The 15,637-nt window shown below is 39.4% G+C and overlaps 2 protein-coding genes across 8 annotated transcripts in view; one reads left to right on the top strand and one right to left on the bottom strand.

The window, feature by feature from the left end:
• Positions 1-1,062: 1,062 nt before the first annotated feature.
• CENPU (centromere protein U) lies at positions 1,063-13,576 on the top strand. 3 transcript variants are annotated; one of them, XM_062630004.1, is made up of 12 exons: positions 1,063-1,173; positions 1,562-1,700; positions 2,700-2,814; positions 4,178-4,283; positions 5,129-5,219; positions 6,307-6,379; positions 7,410-7,527; positions 7,919-7,997; positions 9,081-9,128; positions 10,919-10,980; positions 12,212-12,368; positions 13,060-13,576. In XM_062630004.1, the coding sequence occupies exons 2-12, from the start codon at positions 1,650-1,652 to the stop codon at positions 13,195-13,197; spliced, it is 1,038 nt and encodes a 345-aa protein (XP_062485988.1). In that variant the 5' UTR covers positions 1,063-1,173; positions 1,562-1,649; the 3' UTR covers positions 13,198-13,576. The 3 variants fall into 3 exon arrangements, with proteins under 3 accessions (XP_062485988.1, XP_062485907.1, XP_062486068.1); XM_062629923.1 differs by lacking the exon at positions 1,063-1,173 and adding an exon at positions 1,254-1,399; XM_062630084.1 differs by lacking the exons at positions 1,063-1,173; positions 13,060-13,576 and adding exons at positions 1,254-1,399; positions 12,876-13,027.
• Positions 13,522-15,637, bottom strand: part of PRIMPOL (primase and DNA directed polymerase) — a 15,618-nt gene continuing 13,502 nt past the window's right edge. For 3 of the 5 annotated variants that reach the window (XM_062629146.1, XM_062629065.1, XM_062629303.1), the window contains 3 exons: positions 15,389-15,471; positions 15,259-15,305; positions 13,522-14,181 (listed from right to left, as the gene is read on the bottom strand). In XM_062629146.1, coding sequence (XP_062485130.1) covers positions 13,894-14,181; positions 15,259-15,305; positions 15,389-15,471 — 418 coding nt within the window. In that variant the 3' untranslated portion in view covers positions 13,522-13,893. The remainder of the gene's footprint in view (positions 14,182-15,258; positions 15,306-15,388; positions 15,472-15,637) is intronic. The other 2 variants (XM_062629230.1, XM_062629365.1) reach the window with 2 other exon arrangements.

Below are 15,637 nucleotides of genomic sequence, written 5' to 3'. Positions count from 1 at the left end.
AGCAAGGTGTAGAGCACAATGTGAACACAGATGTTACTGTGAAATAATATGCACGCTTCTGTTCCTAGCCATAGTAGACTTTCTCCTTTTGAGTAATTTCATATGTTCCTTTATATATTTCTTCCCTACTGAAGGAAATATAAACCCAATTTTTGTCACTTGGCAAGATAGTGATGTGTCCCCCCACCTCTCCTCAGGGACATGGCTAAGTGAGGGGTGGGAGCTGGATCAAGTTTTATTCCTGACACATCCTACCACAGACTGTTTTCTGGAGGAGCCATTTACCACCACACAACCAAGGCTCGGCTGGAGGTAGGGCTTGTTACCTTAACTACACAAGCCACTAAATGCTGCTGGGTGCTGTAGTCATCAAATTAAAAGCTTAAAGAGAACTTGCAACCTGTCCATCCTCAACTGCTGTTTCACTGTGTTTCAGCTTATTTGGTGCTGTGGTGATCATAGAACACCCTTATTAGTGGATGAAGAGTTGGGGCATGAAAAGGGCCCTTGAAACTACTGAGACTTGTCAAATTGGTAAACAGAATTTAATTGCTGAGTAACTAAATGCCTGAGATAGGGAGTTTGGCACATTATTGTAACAGGTACTATTTTTGGGGTTGGATCAGTTTCTTAACTGCTGCAAGGTTTTGATGTTGTTTTCTGTAGGCAGGTATGAAGTTGGAGAGGGCTAGTGCATTGGCCTGGCTCTGTAATGCCACCTATGCACAGAAGAAAACAGGGTTTGGGTGGGTTAGGTGAATTCATGTGAACACTGACTCCACCTGTGCTGCTAGATGAGTTAAAAATAAAACCTTGGTATCTGGAATGGGGAAACACGAAGCCACAGCACCTGTCAGGGCACGGTTTGGACTGAGCCGTGACCACAGTGCAGGCAAACGTGTTACACGCAGGAACACGCTGCTTCTGCTCCCTCCTGGCACCTCTGCCCCGGCTCCGCCTCACCCCGACGCTTTCACCTGCCGCCAACCCGCAGCGAGGCCCCACTGCAGCTTTCCCCTCGCCTCGGGGCACAACGTCCCTGCCACCTCCGCCACGGTGGCGCCGCCGCTTCCCCATTCACCTTCCGGTGCTGCCCCCTCATGGCGCCGCCCCTTCCCGCCAGAGGCGTGCCCGGTTCGAACCGCGGCGGGAAGGCGGCGGTGCCGGAGGCGGGTGGGTGCCCTGAGGGGGTCGGGCGGAGGGGCGCCCATGTCGGCAGGAGCCTCGCGCCAGGCGGTGGCTGTTGCGCGGAGCCGGGCTCCCGCTGTGGCCACCGACTGCTGTTTCCTGCTCCTGGGGCGGCGGGCCCGGCCGGGCGGGCTCTGGGCTGCTGGCAGTCGGGGACGGGGCCTGGCGTGCTCTGCGTGAGCGGATCGGCCCTAGGGAAGCAGAAGCGAAAGTATGAGCAGCGTTATACGCTGATGTGTTCGTTAAACACGTCTTGTTGCTCATTTAGACGTGCTATGCCGGGTGTCGGGCTGGCCTAAGGAAGGGAGCTCTACTTGTGAAGTGAGTTATGCGTAATGCACTGAGTTAACAGCGATATCCCGTTCTCTCTCAGGTATTGAGACAGCAGATTCGTATCGGGGACAGTTTTTCAGTAGCTCTATCCTCAGCTGTATATTTAGCAGCATATACCCAATAGTGAAATGTCCTCAAGAAAGAAAATGAAGAGCAGTCATTCCAGCAAAATGTTAAAGGTGAGTTTTCCTAGCTTGAGCGGAATTGAGACAGTAAGTGTTTTGTTTTACTGTGCTCTTACAGCCATCGTCTCTTGAGGTGGGTGCACGGCTATTGATACAGGGCTCTGCGTGGATGCTGGGAGCTCTGCAGTGCAGTCCTTGCTCATGCAGGTTTGGGTGAGAGGGATTTCCTTTTTTGCCTTTTTTTCATTTTTTTCCTTTAGGACTAATACATCATCAGGCAGAATAGGCCACTGACTTTTAAACGGCTGAAAGTTTGAAAACGGTCTTGTAAAATTAAGGAGAACAGCTTATACAGGAAGTAGTTGATAGGTCGGTATTTGGTACCATAACTAAACTTGTGAGGCACTGCTAAGTGCTGGTAAAACTAAAAGCTCAGAAAGTCAGTATTTTCTGTTTATAACTTCCCATCCTTGCACACACCCGTTAGTGATGAAATTCACTCACACACTTTGGGTGCTAATGACACTTCTACAACTATTTCATAAACTAGTGCCCGTCTCTACCCTCTGCTTTACAGAACTGCCTGTGCAATCCCCGATTTATAAATGCCACTTTCTATAGGAAGTTACGCCACTGCTTTTCAGGTTTTTAAAGTGAAAATAATTAAATTGGGAATTTATGTAATACAGAGATGAAAAAATATTTTAATGCCTGAAAAGAAAAAAGGCTGCAGATCATAGAAACTAGATGTTAGACTGTTATAAGAGTTCTAAGCTTATACACTTAGCTTTATAAAATAAAGGGCACACTACAGTATAGTATCAAATAGTAGAATACATCAATTTTATACCATCACTTTTCCTAGAGGAAAAGAAACCCTATAGTCTGAGGAAGAAATACATACTTCAAATACTTTGTATCATGGCTCAGTAGTCAATATGGTCCTGGTTAAATGTATTTCTAGTCAAGCATTCTTGAAATTTATTGTCATATTTAATCTGTTTTACACTCAAAAAGCTGGATGAACTAGCTATTAATTTCCTACCCATCCAGGAGCGCAAACCCAACTCCCATCCTCGGAAATTACCTTCACTTGAGGAACCAGATGTCTCGATGATACAGAAGGTATCGCAAGGAAATCAGCTTGAGGAGCTTGATGATTCATTTGGTCAGTATTAACTTGAATGTCATTTAATGTACAGTTTTCATGAACCAACCAGATGGGCAAAATATTTTAATGCTTACCTAGGTAAAGGTATTATTTCTTTGGCGGAGCAAATTATGGGCAGGAGAGACAGAGGGGTTTTTTGAGAGTGGTGTTCTTTTCTATCATTTAGGAAGTAACAAGAATAATGTTGTAATATGTGCAAGTAAAGTCTATGGAAAAATATTCTCTTCAAGTTTAATAATCTGAACGTTAGAATTTCCGCAATGTAACATTGCAACTGTGTAAGAATTTACATTTAAAAATGAAAGATCAGTATCTTAAATTATTTATCCCTGTGTGAAGTCCTCAGTTATTAAATATAGATAGCTTTTATGTTACAAGGCCAATAATAAAAATATTTGAAAAAACTGTGTAATTAGAAGCTGCAGAGAAAATGCTGAGAGCTTTCGCAGCTGTAACGATTGTTTCTTCAAGGAAATTCTGGATAATATACATGCAGCTATTAGAAACAGCACTGAAAATTAGCTACAAAAACCAGTATGGCAAAAGTGTTGTCATGAGAAAAGGGCTGGAAAATTAAATGCTCTTCTTTTTCTCACTACTATGTCGTGTATTAGAACTATGAATAGAATGCCCACTAATGCTAATAATAGAACCGTAGAATGGTTTGGTTTGGAAGAGACCTTAAAGGTCATCTAGTTCCAACCCCCCTGCCATGGGCAGGGACACTTTTCCAGTAGAACAGGTTGCTCAGTGTAAGGTAACACTACATTTCTGTGGCAATGTGCTCGAAAAAAGAAATTGTACTGTGGAAGACATAATAAAAACTTAAAGTGTTTGAACTTAAACAACATTAGAACGTAAAGAAATTCTGATGTATTTTGGCATCTACCTTCAAGATTTCTACACTTACCAATGTTCTGTAGCAGCTGTAACTGCTGCCTTACAACATCAGTAACGCAGCTAAAAAGATCCGTATTAAAAACAAAAGGTAAAATTTAGCAAGTAGTTGTTTAAGTGTGTAGAAGACTGATATGTGCCATAACAAAGAGAGACTTTAAGTAAACTGTGCAAAATACTTTGCTTGCTATGTGCCATGCATACCTACTGAGCTTTCCTGCACCTTTGGTTTCGGGTTGTAAAGAAATAGCAGGTGGGTGAGTATAGAAATTGTGAAGCTTTTCACAATATATATATTTTTCTAATCCTCAAAGAATGCTTTTAACGAGAGCTGCTTTGTATTACAATCAAACCATAAATACTCTAACTAAATGTTTAATGGCAGGCAGCACTAGCACGTCCGTACTCTTTGCCTGGACAGATGGGAACGGTTTTCACACAGCTCATTTTCTGTTCTTTATAGATCACCCTTTGCACAGTACTGCTCTGGATGCTTATGGAGAGGAACATTCACAAAGCGAGTCACTTGGCCAGGTTTCAGAACCACAAAGGAAAAATACAGAAAGAAGGTCCGGTGAAAAAAATCATTACCAGCATTTAATTTAATCTTTCAATTTTGAGATTAAATGGGAAAAATGTTATGTTTGTCAGGTACTTTAACTTAAAATTTCCTAGATGAGAAACAACACAGTAAGTAATGTTGGGAAATGTAGAAAAGTGAGAATAAACTAGTCTGCCTTCTGTAAGCAGTACATTGATTTAAGTACTTTCTGTATTTGTTTTTTTTAGTATGAAAAGATTTTCAAATACCTGTGTGAGGCATTGATCAGTTCTCTAAATGTTGGTGTCTAAGTTAAAAGATAGAAAAAAATAAAAATAAATAGAAACCAGTTAAATTCTATGCAACAAAGAAAATTATTTTTAAATATTTTAATGCAAATTTTAGTGCATTTCTCACTTGTTAAATCAAATTTGGTTTAAATCTGAAATAGTTCTGATTTGAGTAAAATAGCAAGACAGTAACAGTGTTTGTATGGCGGGGGGATGTGTATTTTTCTTTATTACCAACTCTGTTCCCCTCCAAGGAACCCTTCTCCATTCCTGCTAAAGTATCTTCGCTAGTAATTTTGCCTCTGTTTTGAAGTTCCTGTTTAATACAGCATGGCTTAGTTAGTGCTCAGTTAGCAATGGGTTTCTAAGTTGTCGCGAGGGTTGCTGTTGAGGGATTAAGATTCTGCTCCCTGTATATGCCATTTGCAACTTCTTGTTGCAACTCTAGTCTGGGGAACACAAACTAAATGACATAGTGCTACAAAATATTCCCCAGAACACAAGGCTTTGTTGTGTAAGTGGTTGAAGATTGTTCTTTCTCAGTGTATAGTGGGTTTACATGTGGATGCTTTTCTTTTCCTAGTAAAGAAACACCTTGCTCAAAAACATCTGATGGTGATGTTCGGAAATGCAGCGCAGCTGATTCTGAGGATAAATCCCTTACAGACAATGTGGTACAGAAAAAGTTGCATGAGTATTATCAGTCAATTTAATTTTAGCTTGCTTCATGCCATGCTTGCATTGGAGGGCTGGAGGAAGAGGAAGACCTTTCATTCATTTCTTAGTACTGCCTTAGTACTTAATGATATCTGAAATAATTTATTCCTCAAGGTATTTCTGTGAGACGACCAGGTGAAATGCTTAAAGCTACAGTGATCATGTCAACAGGGAATATAACAACCTGTTGTTCCTGGATCCAGTAGCCTGTTCTGTTGCTCATTTAGGAATATGTTATTTTAAATAACTTTTTTCTATCTGGAATAGATGTTCTTAAGGAATGGTGTACAAATGGAATATAAATCCTTTGTATTTGTTCAGTATTGAAGTAAAACATATCTATGAGAGAATTGAATAGTGACAAAATTGATTTTTAATATATAGTAGAATAAAACAAAATCCACTCCTTTTTTTTTGTTTTTCCACACTCAGACCACAGTTTGTGTAAAATGTTTTTAGCCCACTTAGTTTTCAGGCACACAGAGGAAATTAACTGTCTTCAGGCTTGAGAAAGTGGGCCTATGACAAAAAAAAGTTATGCAGTAGTTTGCTTATGTATTGAAATTTCTTGGAATTGTTGAAAAGTGTGTTCTAAAGTTCAGTACAAGGTGTTAGTCTTTCATCAGTAAAGTACACCTATGCAGGACTCTGTAGAAATGCTGTTGGTGTCACAAAATAGAGTAGAGAAAGGATTTGGACAGAATGTGGGTGAAAAGGAAAATGAGCAGGTGCTATTGATCAGAGAACTGTTAATCCTGGGTGATGGCTGTGCTGAACCGAGGGTCCCAATGCTCCTTAAGATGTTTCTAGTCCTACAGCACAGGCAGTGGCTGACATATCAGCTGGCCAGTGTGATCAGGCAGCTGCTGTCCTTCAGCACGGTGGTCGCTGTGCTGAGATTGTGGTGAAATAGGCCTAGGTAAATGTTACTGACCTTTCAGTCAGGAAATGTTTTCCTGTGTTCTGCCTAACTGCCGTCTCTCAGAATTTTAAGTGAATAAACCAATGGGTTTTCTGGAAATTAATCTACTTTTTCTATCACAGAAATCTCAGAATACTACTCAATTCCAGGCAAAAGAGAAGCAGCCTTCAGAGGAGAACACATCAGATCCTTCTGGTAAAGTAGACTTCAAAACACCTGTATAGCTTTTTCTTATTCAAGATGAATGCTTTTCCATAACACAATGGTTTTAGTTTCTGGCATGTGGCAGCATACTGCTTCTAGAAATGGGAGAGTTTAGTTTCAGGTTTGGAACAGACACTCATTAGCAATGGTTAAATTGAGGGTCTGGTGTGCCACACAGATTCCCATGGTTTGCATCTCTGCAATTGCCTGGACTTACTCTCTTAGGGGTAAATCATAGGTGTGCATCATCAGTCATACTCAGCTTGGCTCCCTTTGGGGTGAAGTCTGGCCCATGGATGTGGAACTGTAAGACACATCAGTACATCCCTTAGTCTGTAAGCCTGGAGCACCAGCTGTGGGGCAGAACCTGGAGTGCCCCTGACTTTGTGTGTCGGCACAGCTGTTGGTATAAAGACCTTTGAGGTAGGGAACATCAAGAGTGGCATTTTTCAGCAGAGAGAGACTTTCTCAGGTGTCATCTTGCTTCCTTTGAACAGTATCCCGTCACGTTCAAGTACTAGATTTATATTTGGGAGTGTGTGAAGAAACACAGTTTAACTTTTTGCGGAATTAGTTAATAACACTACTGCAAAGGTTAAAAAAAAACAATTATATATAGGGGTTTTTTGAAGCATACATGGTATTAATACAAAATGTATACAAATATAACAACTCATGATTCTTTTGAGTAATGCAGGTTTATCAAACTCAAGCTAATAGTTTTTACAGCACAAACAGTTGTATCTATCTACCCTGTGTAGTTTATCAGTTGGTTTAATAACGTGCTCCTGGACTTGCTTGGAATGATGAATAGAAAGTTCTTTATGATTGATCATCCAAATCTGAAGTATTCACAAATAACTGTATCATAATTGTTCAGCCAAAGACAGATATGTTCCTCTTTTATTAAAATATTCCTAACTTTTAGATGGTTATTTTAATAGTGAGCACAATCGCTTTTCCATTATATTATAATGTGTTCCTAAATTGTGCAATACTTGTCTTTATTCTGTGGTTTCAGTGGATAGTCCATGTTCTGTACAGGTTTGGTGTGCCAAAGAGGTGAAGAGATCTCCTAGAGATATTACAGAATTGGATGTCGTTCTGACTGAATTTGAGAAGATAACAGCAAATTACAGGTAAATATTCTGCTTTCCTATGGCTGAATACTCAAAGTGTTAAAAACAAATTATCTGTGTTTTGCTAATAGGCTGTCCTTCAGGGGATGCACTCTTGAACGGTTACATGCTGATGGTATTTTAATGATTATTAGGTTTCTGTGATACAAATATTTTTTGTATGTGATCTTGAGGTGGTGTCTAGGGATTCGGTATTTTTCCAAACATAAGAACAACACATTTCAGCTGATGTTTTTCAATGTAGAAAATTAAGCTATTGCTAGTACATGGAAGATCTCCAGTAACCTGTGCTACTAGCTGCTTAACTCTGGGTTTTATTCATTACTCCAAGGATGAGATTTCTCCTTTACTAAACCAAATGGTTTGTGTTTTGTCTCTCTGACTTCTCCAGACAAAGCACAGAATCAGACATTTGCAGAAAAGCTATCAATAGCTTCTGTGCTGCCTTCAAGGACGAAATCACTGACCTTGTAAGTGCATCAATTGTGTGGTAGCGATTATAGAGATGTATATTACACTGGAGTCAAAATGCTTATGGTTTTATATTGTCCTTTACATATTTATTTTATGATACTTTAAATGTTCTAATCTCTTGTCAGGATGAATACTTTGAATACAGTTTGTTGGTGTGCAGGTTGTGATTTGCTGCCTCTGTGCTGGCTTTTATGAGAATTGCCTTTAGGCACAGCATTGCTCTCACTGATTCAGTAGAATGGTTTGGGTTGGAAGGGACCTTAAAGATCATCCAGTTCCAACCCCCTTGCTATGGGCAGCGACACCTTCCACTACAGCAGGTTGCTCAAAGCCCCATCCAGCATGGCCTGTAAGTACATTGCAAAGTTGTCAGTTTTTGAGAATAGGGAAGCATCTAATAATCCTGTTTGACATGTATAAAGCATTATCTAGTAAAACTGGAGAGCTGCATAATTTGACTGATCAGTTCTGCCAAACACTGGGCTTACAGATTAATTTTTAAAGGTTGGTGATTTAATGGTTATATTGTGTCTCAGTGACTCTTGTCTAGAGGCCTGGCTAAGGTCTCTGACAGGAAAAATTGCCCTTTTTTAATTAACACTTTGAACCTAACTGTAAAAAAGATGATTAGCTTGGAGGACTAACATTTCTTCTCACTAATAAACATGAATAAATAAACTCAGAACTTTGTAGGAGTTATGAGAAGTATAATGGATAAGTACTAAGACTACCAAGTGATTCATTAAAATGAGCAGGTTCTAAAACTGCTAGATTTACACATTTATATATAAAGTTATATAAAAATTAAGCTAGGTAGTACTCCACTAATTGGTACAAGGAGTATTACTTGTACTGACTGGTGCAAGATGATTTATTTTGTGCATGAGTCTTCCTCTGGCATGAGGAGGGGAAAGAACTGATACACAACTGACATTTGTAATCTTCATTTGAAACAGTGCTGGGGATTTTTAATCACCTATTTATGTCATTTCAAAGTAGTTCTTGCAACTGTGTTTTTAGGAGGATAAAGATGAAATAAAGATCCGTAGTCAGTCTGTAATTCTTCTTTTCCTCTGTAGATAGTGGAAGTCCAGAAATTCAAGAATATGAAGAAAAAAAATGCCAAGGTAAATACATATCCATCACTAGATTGTACAGCATACAGAGATGAGCACTGAAATTTTGAGAAGTTGACCAGAAGGAATAAAATAATTTGCCAAAGCAGTGTACTGTACTGCAGAATCAATTGCACAAATAGAGGATATGGAACCTATCCTGGTTTCACCTGGGACAGAGTTGATTTTCTTCCTAGTAGCTGGTGCAGTGCTGTGTTTTGGCTTTAGTCTGAGAACAGCGCTGATAATGCACCAGTGTTTTAGTTGTTGCTCAGTAGCACTTGCTCTGATCAAGGACTTCTCAGTCTCATGCTCTGCCGGGGAGGAGGGAAAGCCAGGAGGAAGCAGAGACAGGACACCTGTCCCAAACTAGCCAAAGGGGCATCCCGTACCACGTCATCCCCAGTGTATAAACTGGGGGCAGTTACCCGGGAGGCCCAGATCACTGCTTGGGTTGGGCCGGGTATCAGTTGGTGGGTAGTGAGCAGTTGTGTTGTACAACTTGTTTGTTGTGTTGTTTGGTTTGTTTTTGTTTTTTTTTTTTTGGGGGGGGGGTATTCCTTCTTCTCTCTATTTTCTGTTATATTTATTATTAATAACAAATTATTAAACTGTCCTTGCTCAACCCATGGGTTTTACCTTTTTTCCAGTTTTCCTCCCCATCCCACTGGGGCAGAGGGTGGAGTGAGCAATTGGCTCAGGTGTGGTACTTAGTTCCCGCTGGGCTTAAACCATGACAGAACCACCAGAGGCTTTCTGGAAAAGATCTGAGTAAATACAGTGGATTGGAAACTCCATACGTATACTGCTATAGTGGTGTAAAAAGAGGTGTCTATGATTGTGAGTTGTTCCTTTTCATGAATAATTAATGAAATTAATGATGGTGAAGCCTCTGGAGAGCCAATTAAATATTGAGAGCTAACCTCCAAGAAATATAGATGTTCAGAGGAAGGCAGTTCCTCTGTTCATTCAGAGCGAGTAGGAACTGACTGAACATGTGACGGGGGAACAACAACATGAGGAGGAACTAGTGTCAGAGCAGAGAAAGGTTGCAGTGGTTTCATCAGGAGAGAGGTGACTGCCTTACCATAGCAGGTTGAGCACTGTCTGTTGGAGGTTTTCTGCCCAGATTAACATTTTGTGCCAACTTTTCAATGACAAAATAGTTTTTAACAAGTAAAGTCAACAAAAACCTTATTCTGGGCGGTAGCAATTAATGTGCTAAAGTCTAGCTAGTTGGAGGTGATATGGTAAACTACTGGGCATATAAAATGAAAACCTTAATATACATCTGGCATTCACAGCCACTCAGAGTTAATCTTATTTTGCTTCTTGTACATCTCTTTAAAATCAGATTTTTAGTTGCTAAATTTACATTTATGATTTGTTTTGGTTTAAGTTGGATGTTGTATTAATGAAAGCTTAACTATACTTAGTTCCTTAGTTATGGCAGCCATACATTCTTATTAGTCTGCATTTTTAAGACAGAAACAAACAAAACCTTGGTAGAATTGGTCATCTTTGGGTTCAAAATGTCAGAAACTCCTTTTGTATGCTTGTAGATCCAGTGTTCCTTAAGAGAAATTTTGGATGCAGACGAGAGTTTGACGTTTTAAAGAGCTTGGAAGTGTTTAAAATAGAAATGTAAAGTATGGCAGTTTATAAGGTTTGGTATCTGGGAATCTTCAGCACCAAGAATCAGAAGCATAAAACTTCAAAGGAAAAAAAGTCAACGAAATTGGAGTTATTTGCCTTTGAAGTTACAACACCATTTCAAAGATTTTTCTCACTGTTTGCTTCAGGTGTTAACAGACATGAGAAAGAAAAGGCAGCAACTGTTTCAACTTGGACAAGAGCAATTTGGGTATGTTTCTGAGGCCCAGGAATAGCCTGAAGAACTTAAGAAGTCTGCTATTTTGTAACCCAGAAGCGAAAGTAATGGGTTTTTTGTTCTTTCATATTATTTTGATGAAACTCTACTCTTGGATTGCTTTGTTTTTGCAAAAGCTCAGGATAACCTGATACAACTCAGGACAGTCATTCCTACAAGTTCCCTTTGGTAACTGGTTACTGGGATGGTATTTCAGACCCTATAATCATAAGAAAAACACAAACATTACAATTTGAATCATAAATTTACAAAGGTAATACCGAGGGCTCTTTTTTGGTTTTGAGCTGGGAGAATGTGTTTCACCTCTGCAATTTGGCAGGGATGTCTCTGGGTACATGGTTTACTTCCATCTCATGTGGCCGCACAATTCCTTCTCTAACTCGGCATTAATCTTAAGTATCATCCAGATGTGCAACACAAAAGTTAAGTTCTTTGGAAGAACCACTGGACTGCCACATAACCCATTTGTTAGTTGTGGCAAGGTTTATACCAAAGCTGTCTGTAACACACGCACTGTAAGTCAACTCTGTGGGGAACCACTGCCTTGGATCCACAAAGGCAGATTAAAGCCCCTTTCTCTATGGCCATGAGAGCCTGTCTTTGTTTTCTTTGGAGTACTATGGATAAACTTCACTCAAGGAACACATTAAAGGCATCCCTCAGGGTTTAAACCCCCTCACAGGCTGACACTGTCTTCACATCTTTTTATTTGTTGCCTTTTAATCCTTTGATCACCTGAAAAAAGGTTTTTTGCTGCAACACTGTTAAATGACTGCTGCTGTTGCTTGTGGAGTGAAGTTTTAATGGATTGCGCCTTCCCCTTTACTTAGGCAAAGGTGCATGTACTTGGGGCTCCTGAGTATGCTTCAGCATAAGCACCCAACAAAACACCTCAGCCTGCAAGCAGGTGTGTGTGGAACATCAGGTACTTCACTTGAAAAAAAACTCAAGTGCTTTAGAGAGAGTGGCTATATTGTCAGACTCAAAAATGAGATTTGGGAAAAAGGTTTGTGTCTTGTGTGGATTTGGACTCATGCTGTCATTTAAAGACTAAGCTGGTTGTTCTAGTTAAACACTATGTTACACTAACCTATGTTTTGTATTTTGACCCACCTTTCCCTGGAATCTTCAGAGGAAATATGTTCATAAGTTACTCATGAAATAAATACGCAGATGTAATAATCAAAGCCTTGATCTTTTTCAGAGTGGAGCCACAACTGATACGCCTACAAACAGAATATGCTGAGGTACAGGAAAGGCAATCTGCCTTGAGGCAAGCAACTGAATTACTTACTCATTTAAAGGAGCTACAGCAAGACTGTTTGGATTATAGAGAAGAAAATCCAACAGAAAAAGTGGTTGTAAGTACATATTTTGTGTGTGTTCCTGAACCGTTCTGGATCAGCCCTCCTGCCCTTTTTTCTTTCCTAGACTGATGGGCATTTCTGTTAATGTTTAACTTACATTAAATAGCAGTATTTTGTCAATTGTCTTTGTGGGAGCAACTTGAGGATCACTGCTGCAACTGTACTGTGGTATCTCATTCATTTTTTTTGGCCCCATGTTAGAAACTAAAGTATTTCAGAGGATTCTGCTAGCTTGTTGTCTGTGTCCAGGAATTCAAAGGACACAGAAGCATAGCAGCTGTCCTCAGGTTTTAACATTTTTTATAGAAATCAAAGAACAATTAACAGTGAGAAACAAGTAATCAATTCCTTTTATTGTTACTGATCAAAGGTGGGGAATGCTCTGGTATTTACATGTGTGTTCTGTAAGGTGTTTAATTAATAAAGACAGTAACTTCTCTTGTAGTCTTGGCACTCCTGTCACCATGGCTTATGACTTGGTGTGGTGTTTTCTGTTGACAGCGCTCAATGCCTGCCTGTGTAAGGGAGATCCTCCCGTTTCAGAAGCCTCTCTAATGTTGGCTGTTTTACACTTTCAGAAATCACCTTGCACCATTTCAGATAGAGGAAAAATAAATACAGATCTGTAAGTGATTTTTCCAAGAGTCAAAAAGATTGCCTTTTAATTTTATTTCCTTATCAACAGTATGGAACTTCCAGCCTCCCTGCTCTTCTGGTGGAGTCACGGAGAATTCTAGGAGCAGAAAAACACTTTCAGAATATTAATGTGAAACTGGAAGAGGCTCTGGCTGTACAAAGAGAGAAGTTATCAGAGAAACATTAAGTGTTTTTTAATAGACTTTTTGACATTTGCACGTAACAGTTACTACAATGGTCAGTGCTTAAAGCTTGTTTAATCATTGCTGCTCTATGTTGCTTCAGTGTTTAAAAGAAATCAGTGACTTAACCAGAGGTTTTATCTTTTTATAGTTAAATAGTCTGTGTGAGAACGTACTCAGGATGGCAGTGAAATTAATGAAACAGGTATTCCAGTTAAAGTAGTAAAATTCTTCTGTGCTCTGTGAACAATGTTGGGTATTAATCTTGGGCTTTTAAAGTAATGTGATCTTGAAAGCAATATGTATTTTTAAATGAGAAGACATACAAATTTAATAAAAAGGTTTGTTTATTTGAAATAAGTAATTTCCATTTCTGAAAGTAAAGACATCTACCTTGGTTTGTCAGTAGAACTTGGACATACAACTAATAAAATAGAAACCACACAGCAGAGAGTGTTAAAAGTGCTAAACTTGGAGCAGCGTTCATCACAAGTTTTCAGTCCAGTACTCTTCAGCCTTCATATAGTCTTCCATGATCTCCTCATGCCTGTTGAAGACCATCCAGTTGAGAGGACACTTGGTTGTTGGCAATTACTCAGTTCTTTGTCTTACAGCTCTGCAAGAGCGCTTTTGAACTATATCACAGTATCTGTCACAGAAGGCATGCAAGAGGCAAACGTCCCTGCTAGCCAAGTCAGTGGTTAGTCGCTTTCTTTATTGCAGGTGTCCTGTTTCCTTAAAGCTTCCAAAAGAATTTCATCAGGGATTTCTTCCATGGCATAATTCAGACTGTCATTTGCAGCTTCAGCTAGTTCCACATCTTCGGTAGCTTCTAGGAAACAGGCATCATCGCTTGCACTGTCCCACTTGCTGTCTGACAACAGGAAGCCTTGAGACAAGCTTTTTTCTGCAGATACTGAGGCATTTGACAAGTTTGACGCATCAGAATGGGGCTTTATTTCTATGTTCCTGCTTTCACACTCTTCTTCCTTTTAGAAACAAGAATCCTACTTACTACATATGAAAATGGTCTTCATATCTTTAACTGCTCTGACCTGAAAGTTTGAAACTCATACTGTCACATCTAATGGATACTACAGAAAGCTGGCCAACAAGAAAGATGTTCCAGTGCATTGATTTATAATCACATTAACCAGTGGAAGCCTATTTTAATAGGAATAGAAATACGCTGTTTTTCTAGAAAACTACAAGTAGTCTGATGAATACAACTTCTTAAAATAATACAAGGTTAAAACCAATTTTAGTGTCTGTTTAAAGATTCTGTTGGGACCTAAAAATGCATTGAAATTACACTTTCTGTGAAATAACACTATTTAATATAAAGTTAATTATAACACATCAATAGCTAACACAACAGCTATTGATTATCTGCTTCAGTAGAGCTTGATGTGGCATTCTGGAGTATGAAATTTAAGCATGTGAAATTTAAAAGTTGCAGAGATGCCAACTCTTACTGCCTCCTCAGTGGAAAAATTACTATGTTCAGGGTTTAGAATCCAGGTGCAGTATTCAGTTGGTTTAAATATTCTACCTGTGTGGGTAAACATAACTGCTTTAATACACTAAAATGGAGTTTAGTGGACTTCAAATTTGAGCGTCACTGACTTAAATTTGACTCAAGTGGTCCGTGAGCACTTCTATTTTAGCTGGTCCAGCATGAAGTCAAAAGTGCACAGCAGAGCTTAATGCAGGCAGTTTCTCTATTCTGCACCTGGAGTGCTCTTGTGGTTTATGCAATGGGAACTACTGCCCAGACCAAAACAAAAAAGTCTTTAGTCCCAGGGGAAGGTAGGCTATCGCAGTAACTCAGTATATAAAGCTAATGTAGCTTTATCTGTGCTGACAGGTTTTGTACTGGATCTCCTGTTGGAGAACTTAAAAATGAATATATGGAGCTACCCCACCAGCACAGCTGCCCTGGGGAGCTATTCTGTACCAGTGTAACTACTGTAAGGAGCTCAACAGGCTCAGCAGGGATTTCCAGTGAGCTCCAGAGACAGCTTTATTCACAAGAACTGTAGCATATTGACAGGACAAAAACATACCTGTTTGAAAAGAAATGGGAGACAGATCCTAGGTGGTAATGGAAAACCTAAATCAAATACATGGCATGAATTAAGGTTAGCATTCCAAAAAGTATTAAGTATAATTGCTTTGAAATCCCAGAATACATACTTTGTGATTTGAAGTTTTTTTCTCTGCAGACTGGATCATGACACTTCTGATACCAGACTTCCTTCTTTAGATCTACCACAATCCTAAAAATGAAGCAATTTATTTTTTAGTAACACAAATTAAGTGAATGCAGAGAGAAGGAAACTAACACTAAATAAACAGGTTTCATTTGTCCCCATCTGTGGATATTGCTTTTCATTCTCTGACATGCTTACTGCATACTTGTTTTGTACAGGCCCTAATTTTTTA

This window comes from Pezoporus occidentalis, unplaced genomic scaffold (genome assembly GCF_034315485.1).
Source record: "Pezoporus occidentalis ecotype Australia unplaced genomic scaffold, CSIRO_AGI_Poc_V1 ctg1, whole genome shotgun sequence".
NCBI classification, from domain to species: Eukaryota; Metazoa; Chordata; class Aves; order Psittaciformes; family Psittacidae; genus Pezoporus; species Pezoporus occidentalis.
This window is presented reverse-complemented; position numbering and strand designations above follow the sequence as displayed.

Coding starts and splice junctions, on each gene's coding strand:
- CENPU (XM_062630004.1), top strand. CDS start 1,650: ATGTCCTCAAGAAAGAAAATGAAGAGCAGTCATTCCAGCAAAATGTTA. Junction 2,815..4,177: donor GGAGCTTGATGATTCATTTG/GTCAGTATTAAC, acceptor TGTTCTTTATAG/ATCACCCTTTGCACAGTACT. Junction 9,129..10,918: donor TGAAGAAAAAAAATGCCAAG/GTAAATACATAT, acceptor TGTTTGCTTCAG/GTGTTAACAGACATGAGAAA.